Source organism: Helicoverpa armigera, chromosome 13, assembly GCF_030705265.1.
Source record: "Helicoverpa armigera isolate CAAS_96S chromosome 13, ASM3070526v1, whole genome shotgun sequence".
Taxonomy (NCBI): Eukaryota; Metazoa; Arthropoda; class Insecta; order Lepidoptera; family Noctuidae; genus Helicoverpa; species Helicoverpa armigera.
In genome coordinates, this window is record NC_087132.1 from 8,957,782 (window position 1) to 8,972,057 (window position 14,276).

Genomic DNA, 14,276 nt, shown 5'->3' on the forward strand with positions numbered 1-14,276 from the left:
TAAGTGATTCCAGATATGTAATATTTAATAGTTAGATCATTTGCTTCTTTTATTTGAAAAGCACTTGCAAGTAGGAACACAACCGGAGTCAGGTCCCGAAATACACAAACGAACCTTTCTGAATGAGCTTACCAAGAATCGTTTCAAAAAGTTGTTTTATAGTTGAGCGTTTCACGTATTGTTAAAGTTACTAACATATACATTTAACTGTCACAACGTACCTTATAAAGAGCAAAACAATTACTGTATTTTGAAAAGTGTGAAAAAGTTGTTTTATAGTTGACTGTTTCACATATTGCTCAAGTAACTATAACTACCACACATAACTGTGAAAATAACAACAGAATGAGAGCTTACGAAATTGAAGTCACTCAAACTCATTTCTTAAGAAAATAAAAACGGTCGCATCATCATTAAAAACTCTTCTTTACAGAGTAAAAACAAAGCAATTTAATTGGTGGACCACACAAAGTGACAAGCTTAAAACTGAAAGTAAACCCAGTAAAGCGTAGGGAAATCTATGGCAAATACGGCCGCGCGTTATTCTAATGCTTTCACAAATAGCCGCGGGAGCACGGCGCGCGGTGTGCCAGAGCCCTAACTTTGTGCACTATTTGTCGGCACACTGCTAATTGCTCTTTTATTTATACTGGCTGATTTGATTAGTATTCACAGAGTTTTTTTTTTCTACAGGTGTATTACGTAGTGCTATGATAATCGTACCTTTATTTTATGTAATGTGATTACGTAACACTTGTCATTACAGCAGCACACAATTTGAATAATTAATTTGATACCAGAACAATAACCAATTATCATAACACAACATTAATTAATATGTATCCTATAATAACTATCAAATAGGTAGTAAAGGTCTAATAGGGCAATTATCAGCATATCAATATTATACGTTATAGAGACGACAACCGATCGCATTTGCGCAATGCTGGATGAGATTAGGATTACCTACTATAGTCTTAGGTAAAAATGGACTGTTGTAATAAGAGCATGAATTATGTCATTACATTAATCTGAATACATAAATAAGATACATAGGAAAAATAAGCTTTGAATCATCTACATTTTTTAAAGATTTATTAATTGTACAGCTTGCAGAATTGATACTTAAATCCTTGTAAATATTATAAGCCATAAAAATCGTGGCTACTTAATTCTTAGCTATCATAAAAATCGTAGCAGTGACTGTGTATAAATACTACGCGCATCCTACATTTGAAGCCCTGCGATAAGAATCATTATAGTAAGAATGTACACTCGGTGTAAACTATTTGAAAGTAAACACATTAAAGGAAACGTCGCGATGTTTTATCAAAATCGAGTGTCGGGCTTTGAAGTGGCAACATATTCTGATATCGGTAACACATGTAACTACGCTGTTTACCAACCAGCTCTTGTCATGTCGGCCAAACGCAAAGGCATAGATTAAATATGTTACCTACTAACGCAAAGGTTAGTTCGAAATGATGGATGGGTCGGCGAACGCTCAAAGCGTATCGCTGATAACCGCTATCGATGTGTTATCGACGCGTATCGGACTTATCTAGGGTTGTCGCAGCTAAACACTGAACGTCGGGCTATTCTATTAGGGTCCATGGCCTGTAAAAGTTTCAAGAATATTTTTATCACTGTTCGAGATTTCATAAACGAGTTATTGAATATGATTTCGAGGTAGTCATGTTTGAACACTCTGAAACACTAAAAGAAAAATCATTTTCTTTCGTTTTGTGTGTCATGAAAATTTTTAAAACAACTCATCAATTTTGTTTAATTAAAAACTTTAGCAAAAGCATTGCTTTTTCGATAATAGGAAGGTTACTAAATTAATTACGTAAATATGCAATAAGACTAACTTTGCAAATTTTCGCGCCAGCCCTACATTATGGGCGGATAATGATCGCAGTTGAGGATGGCATCGGTAGCCGGGTGCGTAACCTTTGAGTCCATAATCCCGCCTTGTTCATTATTCACATACACCAATGAGACTCTAGACACCTACCGATTTGTGTTTGCCATTTTTCAGCAAAATGGACGAAATCGATTTATGAAATACATACCCTTATATACTTGAATCTACCCAATTGTATTGTTAAACGACTTATGTGATATATTCCTGTAGGAATTTTATATTCATTTTCTGAAGAAAAAAAAAACATGGAAAATATAAAACTATTTGTGCGTATCTACGACTATCATAATTATGACGACAACCTGGCATTTCAGTAGGTACAATATCAGCCAATAATGATTATTTAACAATGTTCAACCAAGATAAATGCCAGCAATAAAAATGTTAACGTTAATCCGATATGTAATAAATGAAATTACAAGTTAAAACAATTTATTATCAACATAAAATAAACAATGTTATTCATATCGCTGTGCTTCGCTACGGTAGCTGTCGAAACTTTTCATTGCCTAATTACTTACATTGTAAAACAAATCGTTGGTTTTTCGAAAAAATATTCAGTTTGTTCATTCTTTTATTCAGTTCCGATGTTTCAGTTATGAAAATCTTTGCCTTCCATGATTTGAAGACATTATTATTTAGTTTCGATTTTCACAAAATACCAAAAGGAACATTCAGCTTGCCTACTTGACTCACATCAGATTAGAAGAAGTATATTTGCAATCAAACTAAAATTAAAATGCATGTCTTTGTTTGGCTTTTAACAACGAGTTTTTAGTACGAATGAACTAAAGCAATCGTTCATCAGATTACAAGCACTACATCACGCCACAATCTAATAGAACCTCAATCGATTGGGAGCGTAACCGCGCAGCTTTTTGACACCGATAGTTATTCAGTAGTGACCTCTATTGCACTAGAGACAATAGGTACATTGACACAGGGATTTCGAGCAAAGCCAATATACGCGGCTTGATTGCGATCGACGCGTTATCAGTAACGAATTGATGTAATAACAACACGGTATCACTTGTCCCCTCGCTCGATACCGTTTTCGAGGGAATTTTAACATTGTACAATCACGCGGTAGTACTTTCAATAGTTGGTGATGGCTGTTGTAAAAACTGGACTGGTGGTCAATGTACTGTTTACAGTCTATTAGATAAAGGTACTTTGTACGGCTAGTTGATTTTTTGCTTGGATACAATTTGGGTAGAAATTAATATTAAGTTTGTAGGTACCTACAACCTAGACGCAAAATAATTGATGATGATGCTTGTCAAATTCACCTTCAAGAACCTTGTAGGTGCTTCTGCTTACCATTGTTCAGTACTACTTACAAGAAATTTATTGGAATATTTTATTTATTTATTTATTTATTTATTTATTTATTTATTTATTTATTTATTTATTTATTTATTTATTTGGGACAAACAAACAGTAACACATTATTTATGTTTAGTCTATTTAAAATAATCCGGCACTAAAACTTATTAGCTTCTAATTTCTTTAACACTAATTTTCTTTCGAAAACACGTTCGTTTTACACTACTATTACCGCTGCCTATCAAAATATGTGCCGAAAATAGATTTTATTGCATGTAAGTGATATAAATTATATGAAGTGTGACGTCGCTCATCGAGATCAACGAATTTACGGCACTGTCGTAAAAGTATTAGGTGCGCTTGCGTCTAATCCTCCACCGCATTATGGGCTTGCTACTGGTACTCGCCGGCCGTGGCCCTGATTCTATATTTTTATCTAAATAATATTAAATGGGAAAATACTTTTACGTTACATTTTGTTATGATTGTTTCTTTTTGTTTTTGGATTACCATATAACGAGTGCTAAATTCGAACTTCAGTTTAATTCATGGCTTTCTTTAGTAATTTTGGAGTTTATGACTGTACTTATAATCCATGTTTTCGTACGACATACGTACAATTAAGAGACTCAAAATCAAATAAACATAAACTCAACCAAAGCTTCGCTAATGAACTTGTAGTAGCTACGAACTTAAACCATCCAACTTGGAACTAACTCCGTCTATCTGTTCAGGCAATCGTCCACTGACGTCTGAGCCGACGATAAAGACGGAGTCAACGACTCCCGGCGTCGGTCCCGATGAGCCGTCAATGGACGACAAGGGCGACAAGAAGAACAAGAGACAGCGCCGTCAGAGGACGCACTTCACCAGCCAACAGCTGCAGGAGCTGGAAGCCACCTTCGCCAGGAACCGCTACCCCGACATGTCCACGCGCGAGGAGATCGCCATGTGGACCAACCTTACGGAAGCACGAGTTAGGGTAAGAATGTCTACGTATAACGTAATATTTACAGATAGGTTTAGGAATAGATATCAAGGTATTGGTCCCTCAGTATCAAATGCATTCGGAGGTAAAATTGGGTGTCACATTTTCAGTTTTTATGTCGTTGCATGCAGTGTGACAGACGCGAGTGCATTACAATATTAACGAGCTAGATGTTTAGGCTAATCGTCGCATCCGGCGCGTCTTCGGTATTTTTGTGCCGTGCCGGCCGACGGAACACGGAATCCCTTAATCCTCGAGGATTTGATGCGTCTATTTCGGTCTCTTCATAATCCCCGGCTTAAGTCTGATCGCATCCACACTCACTGTCAATAGTTTCCGAAGGCCCCTGTTGGAGATTCTGTGGTTGCAACCGAGTTTGTAGTGTTTAGCTTGTACTGAATTCATAGAATACTTTACGGTTTCTTTGGCATGTGGAGTGGTTAGTTTGGTTAATCTCCTGAACATGTGTATCGGCCGAATTCTTAGAATTTATTTACAGGTATTTTAATAACGAACGTAATCGAATACATTTTTTACACAGTGTCGTACTGAAAGTACATAAAATTGTTTTATTTTCGCGCATATTTCATCACGACATGATTAATAGAGTTTTAAATGAACTAACTGAGATAAATCACATCTTTTTTCATTTTGAATATCTAATACAGAGAATCTTGCAGAATTTGCCAATGCTCGTTTGTCATCAATTATAAACTCCAGAAACGTAATAGTGGAAACATAAAAGTTTTACTAATTGATTCTCAGGGTTACAGATATTAATGTATAAAAGCGAAAAAAAAATCGCATCTGATTTATTGAAATATTTATTTGTCATTATTACTCAGCGAACTCATTAGGGCTTTACTGAGCTCTTTCTATGGAACAAATAATGTTTCACGAAACTCTTGCAAGCAGATTAAAAATACCTATATGTATTTATATAAGATGCTATTTCACATAAGGATTTCAGAAATGCATACTTCATTCCCAACTTTGAAAACAGGCAATAGATTTAACAGGGCGACGAATAAAGCTGAAAATTCCACTGGTATAATAATTTGCAGCTAACCGTAACACAAGCGAGTAGTGATTCGCCACAAATACACCGTGGGCAATTAATTACTCGGTTATCACATGCAGATACGTGTAAATCGATACTTTATGAGTTGATCGCGTTGGTTCAAGTGTTAGGTATTCGGTACTCGACTGCACTGGATCATACGCGTGTGTTCTTCAAAACATTCTCGTTTGTATGCTAGGGCTGCGGCGCGTCTCAACCTTTATCATTATTGAACTTCAAGTGCTTTGTCGAGTGCCGGTTATCGTTTCCGTTAGGCTTTATTGTATTGTGCAATAGCCTAGAACTGGATCGATCGAGATAGGTTACTTCATTACGTATTGCCAACTTACATTGTTTTGGAGGAGTGTTCAATTGTGAATTAGAAAGTCTCATATAACCATTTTACATTATATTTTTGATAAATCAACATTGGAATACTTTTGGTTTTGTGCGATATATTCCCACTCTCACTTTTGCCCGTAATCCAAAATGAAGAAACCATATTGACTAAAATGAACACGATTGCTTAATATGTATAACATAAGACAGAATTTATAAAAGAATTTACTAATTTTAGATTAAAATATCTAAAAAAATAATTACTGAAAAAAGACATAATTATTATTGGGCAATAATGTAATTAAGACAGCCCTAAACAGGGGATTATGGTTCGTTCGTCCGCGCAGCGCCGCCGCGCCGCGCGCCGTCTAATAAATCTGTGCGCGCGCGCACCGATAAATCGTTGAACATTATTTTTGTTACCAACTCATTAGGGTCATTGCCTGCTTATTGACTCAATTAGCGTCTGTAAAATATGATATGTTTAGCTTTGTTTTCTTTAACACGTACTTCCTTGCAAATAAAACCACATTTTTATTTGAGTTGTTATTTTGGATGTCTCAATGTCTTCAGTAAACGTTTACTGTTACATTTTCACTCTGTGTTTTACTGTGTACAAAACAAACGATATTTCATTTGTCGTCGAAGTATTTCTTTCATCTCGTTCAGAATAACACATCACACAACAGTGATTACAACCATAATTTGGGTTTAGTTTTTGCGGCAATTTGTAAACGCAAAACCGCCCCCGGCAGTTTTCCTTTCTGAGAAACGAAGCGACACGAGCCGCGTCGTCGCGCGTCGCCGCCAATCGTCCGTGAAACAGCTCTTGACACATTTCATTTGACACGACGAGACCGCCCTGTCGATCTGTTGCGTGACGTCCAATTACAACATCCATCTTACGCACTACACAAACACATCATTTTACTATTGATGTATTCTATGAACCAGTCCGAATATTATCGTAAACTCAACTACTTGTTATGATTTCTAGTGAGATACATAATATTATTCCGTGAGATCTTAGGTAGTCTAGAATAGATGTTGATAATCCTTGGTAATATTCCAGCGTCAGAGCGAAGATGATCGTTACTTTGTGAACTAATCTCACTTCAGTCTTGCCTCAATTTCCTTTGTACATTATTTCTAAATATTAATTCTTGCCTAAAGTCAGAATCCACGTCGTTACGGATGCTAAGAAAAGGTCATACATAAATTATATTGAAATACTCGGATGCATAGAAACAAGGAAAATATAGTTCAAAAGTTACAGCTAGAACAAAAATAAACTAGAAATCTGGAAAAAGAAGTAAATCAAGCGAATAGTTTTAAGATGTGAAAACATTTTAGTGTGTGCATGTGTAAAAAAGGCGTGTATCAAACGCGTCCGCCGACAGGGCAGGCGGCACGGAACATTATTTATTTTACGTGAAAACGGCTCGCCCCACCGGCTCTCGGTCTGTTTTTGCGATGCTTTTAGTGCACGTCCCTGTCGCCTGTCTCGTTGCATGCAAACAGTTTAGCGAGATTTACCTTGTTTTTACACACTGGTCACGCGTGCAAGAACTAACTCTAGCCTCTGACAGAGCTGTGTTAGCAGTGGCCCGTTTGTGCCCGCAATTACTGTTTGTTCCCTTTGTGCCAACCAAAGTTTATGCAAAATATGAACAGATTACATTATGAAATTTGCGTAGAAGTTGTTGAAAACTAACTTTACACATGTTTGAGCACTAACAGTTACTACATCTATTGCGTTAAATCGAAGAATCTCAGAGTGATAAAATATTAAGTTTATTATACCGATGCATTAGTTAGTTTGTTTCCAATGTAACAAGTATCATCGCATCTAATTTCGAACTAAAAACAAAGAAAATAATTTAGTCTAGCGAAATGACTCAACTTATCATAAAGCACCTTGACATCGCTAAGTCGGCTAAAGCAGCGCATCAATATTGACATTTACAATACAAACAAATGTTGCTATAATTACATGATTAAATAACATTGTCATGTTGTAACCACGGCTGGCCCGATCCCAACCGGTAGTCTTCGCAATAATCTCACACGCTGAATTTGTTTCAGTAAACAAGAGATACGGTATTAACGCATTTCAATTACAAAATTTATTTCTCTTCGTATATTCTTGCCAAGTATTTGTATTCCCGGAAAGTTTACTTTGTATGTGAAGTTTTAGAGTTTATTATTGCTAGTCGTATGTTAAGGCGAGGTTGAGCGGCCGGCATGCTAGATGTCCAATGAGTTATCCCGATTATGTTTTGATAGGCTTACGGTATAGTGTTGTGATCCCGCGGACTTTGCACGGCGTTAGCATGGAATTTATATCAATGAATGGAAGGTAAGATCACTTCACTGTCAAATATTGTGGCTGTTTAACTGCCTATTTTCTGCCATCCGTATCAACTTTATTGAACTCAGAATATATTTTACAGTATTCGTTCTTTTTCGTGATTAGTGATTTCTCTCGAATTCTCTACTTTCAAATGATTCAGTTTATATCATAGCAATCAGAACACGATCTTCAAAATATTTTTATATGTTCCGTGGTTTTACTGGTACAAGAACATTGTCCATAATACGGGAGTTAGTGGCTCCGCTCGGCAGGGTGCATTTAATAATCTACTCAACGTTAGGGGCGTCAGCGACTGGTCACCACAGATTAGCAGCCTAGTCTCCAGTAGACTACAGCACTAGCTTGCTGTTTGCTGCAATTAACTATGTAGGAAGTGCACATTACTGCATAGGCGGCGAAGACTCGAATTGTGTTTAAGATTTTTATGGCTATAACTACAATCATAATGGTAAATAATATTTAAAGAAAAATATGTATTTGTTGTACTAATTTTTTAAATGAATTAGATCAATTTTCATACCTACATATTTCGTAGGTGAAATTATACGCAAATTAAAGTATGGGTGATTTATTTCTAAAATTCGAATATCAATAACAGTGGGAAAAAGTTTCAAACGTATTTTATTAGACTGAATTGCTGACTGAATAGACAACCCTGACTCAAATAGAGTCAATCCCGAGTTTATTATGCTATATCCATTTATGCGAGCGCGTGTTTATTTGACTTTGGAATAGTCTCGGGCCAAATCGCACTAGCAATAATAGTTCCACTTGCTTACGGTATAAGAACTATAATCCAATGTCCGTAAACTATGGCCATCCGCTCGGATAAACCGTAGTTTGATTGATGACACTAATAAAACTGTGATTCCAGTTTAATTTAAATTTAAGGCAATTTAGCGACCCTGTAGTTCTGCTGACCGTAAAATAACTTCATTATTGGTGGTGGGGTGTGCCATGATTCATCACTGCTAAACTAATGAATTTAGAAAGGCCACAATTTATTCGGCACGTGCTAATTTCACGTCTTGAGGTTCGCCAACTATAAGCAGATTGTCTGTCTTGGAATACCCAACTAGATTACCTGAAATTCAAATAATATTTTTTAGGCTTGCACTCAGAAACTGGTTTAAAGTGCCATTGATGTGGCTAACTGACAAGGATTTTTTATTAAGTCAAGGGTTAAATTAAAACATACCATTAGGATGACTGAATAATTTCCTATGTATACGGACCTTAAAACTAAAGTTCTACGGACCTTTGTAGCCTCCGTAGCAAGTGCTACGAAACTTAATCGTAGCATTATAATTTCGTAGCACATAATATGCTTCGCTCGTTGAAGGCATGTGTCAGTAGGTATTCGGGCGTGCGGCAGTTCGCATTAATCTTGCTGAACATGCGCCTCCCGCATGATAACTTGATAACCCAGACATCTACCGTCACACTGGCCGCTGGACGCCGCGGCTGACAGCAGTTCGTCATTGCGCTTTCCGATATCGTGGCAAGTTTGGCGAACTGATGAAAGTTTGCCACAATTTTTCAGTTCATTATTTTTTGGAGCTACTTACAAATTGATAGAAACAGTCGTGTCTAGTAAGTTGAAGTCAAATAGAATTGGCCACAATCTCACATTCTCATGAAGGTGTTAACTGTTAACCCTCTAAATGCGACAAACAAGCATCACACGGAATAAATTAAAGCGAACACGCATTAGTATCGATTTCGGAAGCATTAAAAAGTGTCGGGGTGTCTCCTTGGCGGGTGACGGAGGGCGCGGGACGGTCACCATTCTGCAATAATATATTTAAAGGATTAGCCCCGCGTCGCAATATCGCGACCCTCCTCCGAGCCCGAGCGCCCCGCCGCGCCGCGCTCGCTGTCCGCCGCTATTCAAATAATGGAAATTATTTCCACATATGTGCACCTAAATAAATATCATTCCAACGTCATTATTGAACACCCTCGATGTTTCTGTGGAGTTATTTTCACCCGTTTGTTTCGCGGTCTGACTGGGAAATAGCGGATGTGTAAAGCTTTTTGTTTTGGTAATGGTAGTGCCCACATATTGGTTGTTTCGATTGTCATTAATATAAAATGCATTTGAAAGTAACAAAAGTGTTTAGTAACAAATCTTTGTAGCTTCACGTGCGTGCGAATTTAGATAGTAGGTAAAGCGCGGTTTACCTGTGTCAGCCTGTGTACGAAACATGCGCTCATGCGAATTTGTGAAATTTATGTTTCGAAAAATAAACGATTGTATATGGGGTGGAAACGACCGTTTATGTTCACTTAACCGAGGAAAGAGGGTATTATTTACCGTTTCGGCTGGGTGAACCCGCCACAGTGAGTGAGACAAATACCGCCGGCGGCACAATATTTATTGCAGTCGCTACGTGGATTGCGCAATTTATCGCGGAGGTGTCGTCGGCGCGATCGATCGCCGCGTGACGGACGCGCGCCATACATCAGCGCGCGCGTTATCTGCGCTCACGGCGACTTATCACGCGCTCGCAGCACTCCGCCCCCAGCAGCTCGGTAGTGGCGGTGTGCTGCCCAGCGGCCGCTCATTTATTGCGGCTCGATCAAGTCGCGGCGAGCGGCCCCGTCCCGCCCAATCGCGACGCTCGTTTATCTTCATTTCGCGGCCGCAATTAGACGGGTCGTTGGCTGCGGCAGGCGCTGCCCGGGCGGGGCTCGCCTCCGCTACGTGGCTCGAATACACGCCACAGCCACAGCCACGACGCTCTGTCAACTTTGTAATGAGTAAAGTTGATAACTACGCAACGCAAGTCGCGTCCACATTCTGAATCTCGTTAAAACTTGTAGATTTGCCATGAAAATGCCGGACACCCAATTTACCTGTCTCCTATAAATTACAAAAAGGTTGCACTGCCTGAAAGTTTAGGAAACAGTGTAAAAGACTTCGGAATCTTACTATTAACAGAGACATAATTAGATCTTACATACATAACATAGACTGTTACAAACATCAGTATTTCTGTCAATTGTAAGTAGGTAAGGTACCTATAAAGTTAACTAAAGAATCCTTTTCTTGCAGGTGTGGTTTAAAAATCGGAGAGCGAAATGGCGGAAAAGGGAAAGAAACGCTATGAATGCTGCAGCAGCCGCCGCCGCAGACTTTAAGAATGGCTTTAGTACACAATTCAACGGTCTGATGCAGCCCTTCCCTGACACGGACGCGTTATACTCGTCCTACCCGTACAACAACTGGGCGGCCAAGGTGCCCAGTCCGCTCGGCACCAAGAGCTTCCCGTGGCCGGTGAACCCGCTGGGCTCCGTGGTGCCCGCCAGCCACCACCAGGGCTCGGTGAACTGCTTCAACACGGCGACGTCGATGGGCGGCGTGGGCGGCGGCGGCATGGGCGGCGTGGCGGGCTCGGGCGGCGTGGGCGGCGGCGTGGCGCCGTGCCCCTACACGCCGCCCAACCCGTACAGCATGTACCGCGCGGAGCCGTGCGCCGCCATGTCGTCGTCCATCGCGTCGCTGCGGCTGAAGGCGAAGCAGCACTCGTCGGGGTTCGGCGGCGGCTACGGCGGCGTGTCGCCGGTGGCGCGCGCGGGCTCGGCGCCGCTGGCCGCGTGCCAGTACGCGGGCGGCGTGGCGGAGCGGCTCTGAGAGGAGGCGCGCGGGCGCGACGAGCGCGACGCGCCGCAGCTGGCGCGCGCCTCCTAGTCGCCGCCGCTGCCCGCGCCGCACCACGCGCCGCACCCGCTCTACCGCCACCTGTGGGACTGGTTCGACTGAGCTCGCGTACCGTGCGACCGTGCAGCACTCCCTGTGCATCCGCGTGCATGCAACAAACTTACCTAACTCCGGGCAATAAAAACTTAACGATGTCGTTCTAAAGTTACTGTAAATATGTAGTTATATATGTACGTATACCAAAGCGATGTGTGCAATTTTTACAGCTTATAATATACCTAGATAATGTAATGTAAGTGTTTAGCTTAATATTGAACATTGTATATAACATGATAATTTATTTAAAAACAAATAACGAGCATTGGAAATCGTTACACAGCAGCTATAAGTAAAGGTACATTTCCGAGATATGCTACAGACGCACGCGGCTCCCATCAGTAGCATGCAGCTCAAGTAGTAACAAAATTGGATGCCTTATATACTTCAGCTGCACCTGTAGTGCATTCGCATACTTTGATTACTTACAAGTTCGCCGCTTGTGACCGATTGCAGATGTTCGCGGCAGAAGCACGACCCCGAAATGTATCTTAAACGTTGTTGTTCCAAATGTTTTACTTATGTTGGCGGAGACATGAACTTTCTAGCTCAGTCTCTTCACTTAATAATGCAATAAATGTGGCATTTAAACTTTAACTGGTGGACAAGTCAGCTGCACTATATGTGCTATGAACAATCCTTAATTTATTACCACTTCCATAACACCTTCCTACTTATTAAAACAAGATTGTTCTAAATTCTCATTCACACATTAATATACAGGTTGTTGTTCTACAAGTACAATAAATTGTATACTTTTTGTAAGTACTGCAACAATTTTGTTTTAGGTATTTCTTAATAATGTAAATATAGAGTAATATGATAATAAATTGTAATTTGAGTACATTTTGAAAACATAATTGTCAAAAACTTTTAAATAAATAAATGTCATGCATAAAAAATCGTAGCAAAAATTGAAGAACTTTTCTACAGTACCTTAATGTTGTTCTGTTTAAATGTAGATGTAAAATCTTAATATGCATTTGCAAACCCATAGAAACTTTGACAGTTTACTCCTAATCCTATCAGACCTTTACAAATTAATTTTGTCGTACCCGTTAGTCTGAACGGCTAATATCTGAAATAGTCTGATTCAGTTTAATTACGTCTAGACAATGCTAATAGCATTCCATTATTCCAATTTGGAATAATGTTCAAATTGAAATTACTCAAAACACTTTTGTCATGTAATGTAAATCTTTCTCAAAAGTTGCTACGCGCTACGCCTGCTACGACAAATGCTACGCGAGGCTACGACGATAAGTTTTTTAGATCTCCCATGTATATTTCTATTCCAAATCCAATGATTGTTAATACTTTATATGGTTTTATTAGTTTCTATAAGGATAACACATAAGTATTTCAAAAATATAACAGTATTTGACGACTGTCAAATATTGAAAGAGAGCATTTAGTCGTAGCCGACGTAGTTATGTGAAATTACGAAAATTATGTTTTTTTAACATCCATTGCTAGAAATAACTGCTTACACAATGAGATTAACGTAACCAGGATCTCAATATTTATTAAATATTTATAACTTAACACCGTTTATGGATGTAATAATTGTAAAATATTGTAACTATTTAGATGTAAACATTCACTAGCTATAATGTTTAGTTTATTACACGAATTAGTATATCCTACTTCCGTGTGCCTACCTTACAGTGAAGGAAACACTAAATTATGGAAATAAAGAATGTAAATATATAGATTTGACTTTAAATAATAATTGATGTGGAATTCGAGGTTTTCATTTTATACATATCAGAACAAAATATCTGCGAACACGAATAGTTTGTTAAAGTTATTTTGTAACAATTAAGAGAATACCGGTTGTTTTGTAACTTAAAAAAACCTCTAGTCATAATAAAAGATATCACTGAGTATTTTTTGGTTTTAATAATTATTAACGGCATACCCAATTTTTTCACAAACACAGATTATTAGGTAAGTAAGAATGTATAGGTTAGGGCCTGATATAGTCCCTAAATATATTCTAGACACTTCCAGAGTAACCTTTTACAGCTAAAAACCCTTTCTTATATTTAGTTATTAAACCACCTTCAGAAAAGTATATGCCATATTTTGCATTCCACATTATTTTCATACACTTAAGTAATAACTATAATTTTGAAGGGTATAATCGTATCCATAATAATTACTATTTTTGCCAATATATGCCTTTTTCAAACTACCCTATGAAGCCTCTCGTCTACAGATCAAACCCATTATGACGAAGCGTTCTTAGAGAAAATATTACTGATACGAACACATATCACGCGGATTGGTTTCCGAAACGAGATGATATTGGTGTACAGTTGAATGACCTCGCCTTCATCCCATCTTCTCGGAAAATGAGTAGTTTATGTAGTTATCAACAGAAAATATAGCCTGTAGATGTTATTTTCTTGAGGTGCCAAAAAACGTGGAATGTTTTTTTTGTTGTTGAGAATAAATAGGCAAAAGTTAGTAAACAAGTCCAGTTCTGAAATTGAACAA

At 38.6% G+C, this 14,276-nt stretch overlaps 1 protein-coding gene across 2 annotated transcripts in view; it reads left to right on the forward strand.

Annotated features, from left to right (window-relative positions):
- The window catches only part of LOC110378176 (pituitary homeobox homolog Ptx1), a 40,141-nt gene extending 26,478 nt beyond the window's left edge, over positions 1–13,663 (forward strand). For both annotated transcript variants that reach the window (XM_049840400.2, XM_049840401.2), the window contains exons 4-5: positions 3,988–4,235; positions 11,073–13,663. In XM_049840400.2, the coding sequence (XP_049696357.1) occupies positions 3,988–4,235; positions 11,073–11,651 (827 nt within the window). In that variant the 3' untranslated portion in view covers positions 11,652–13,663. The remainder of the gene's footprint in view (positions 1–3,987; positions 4,236–11,072) is intronic.
- Positions 13,664–14,276: the final 613 nt, after the last annotated feature.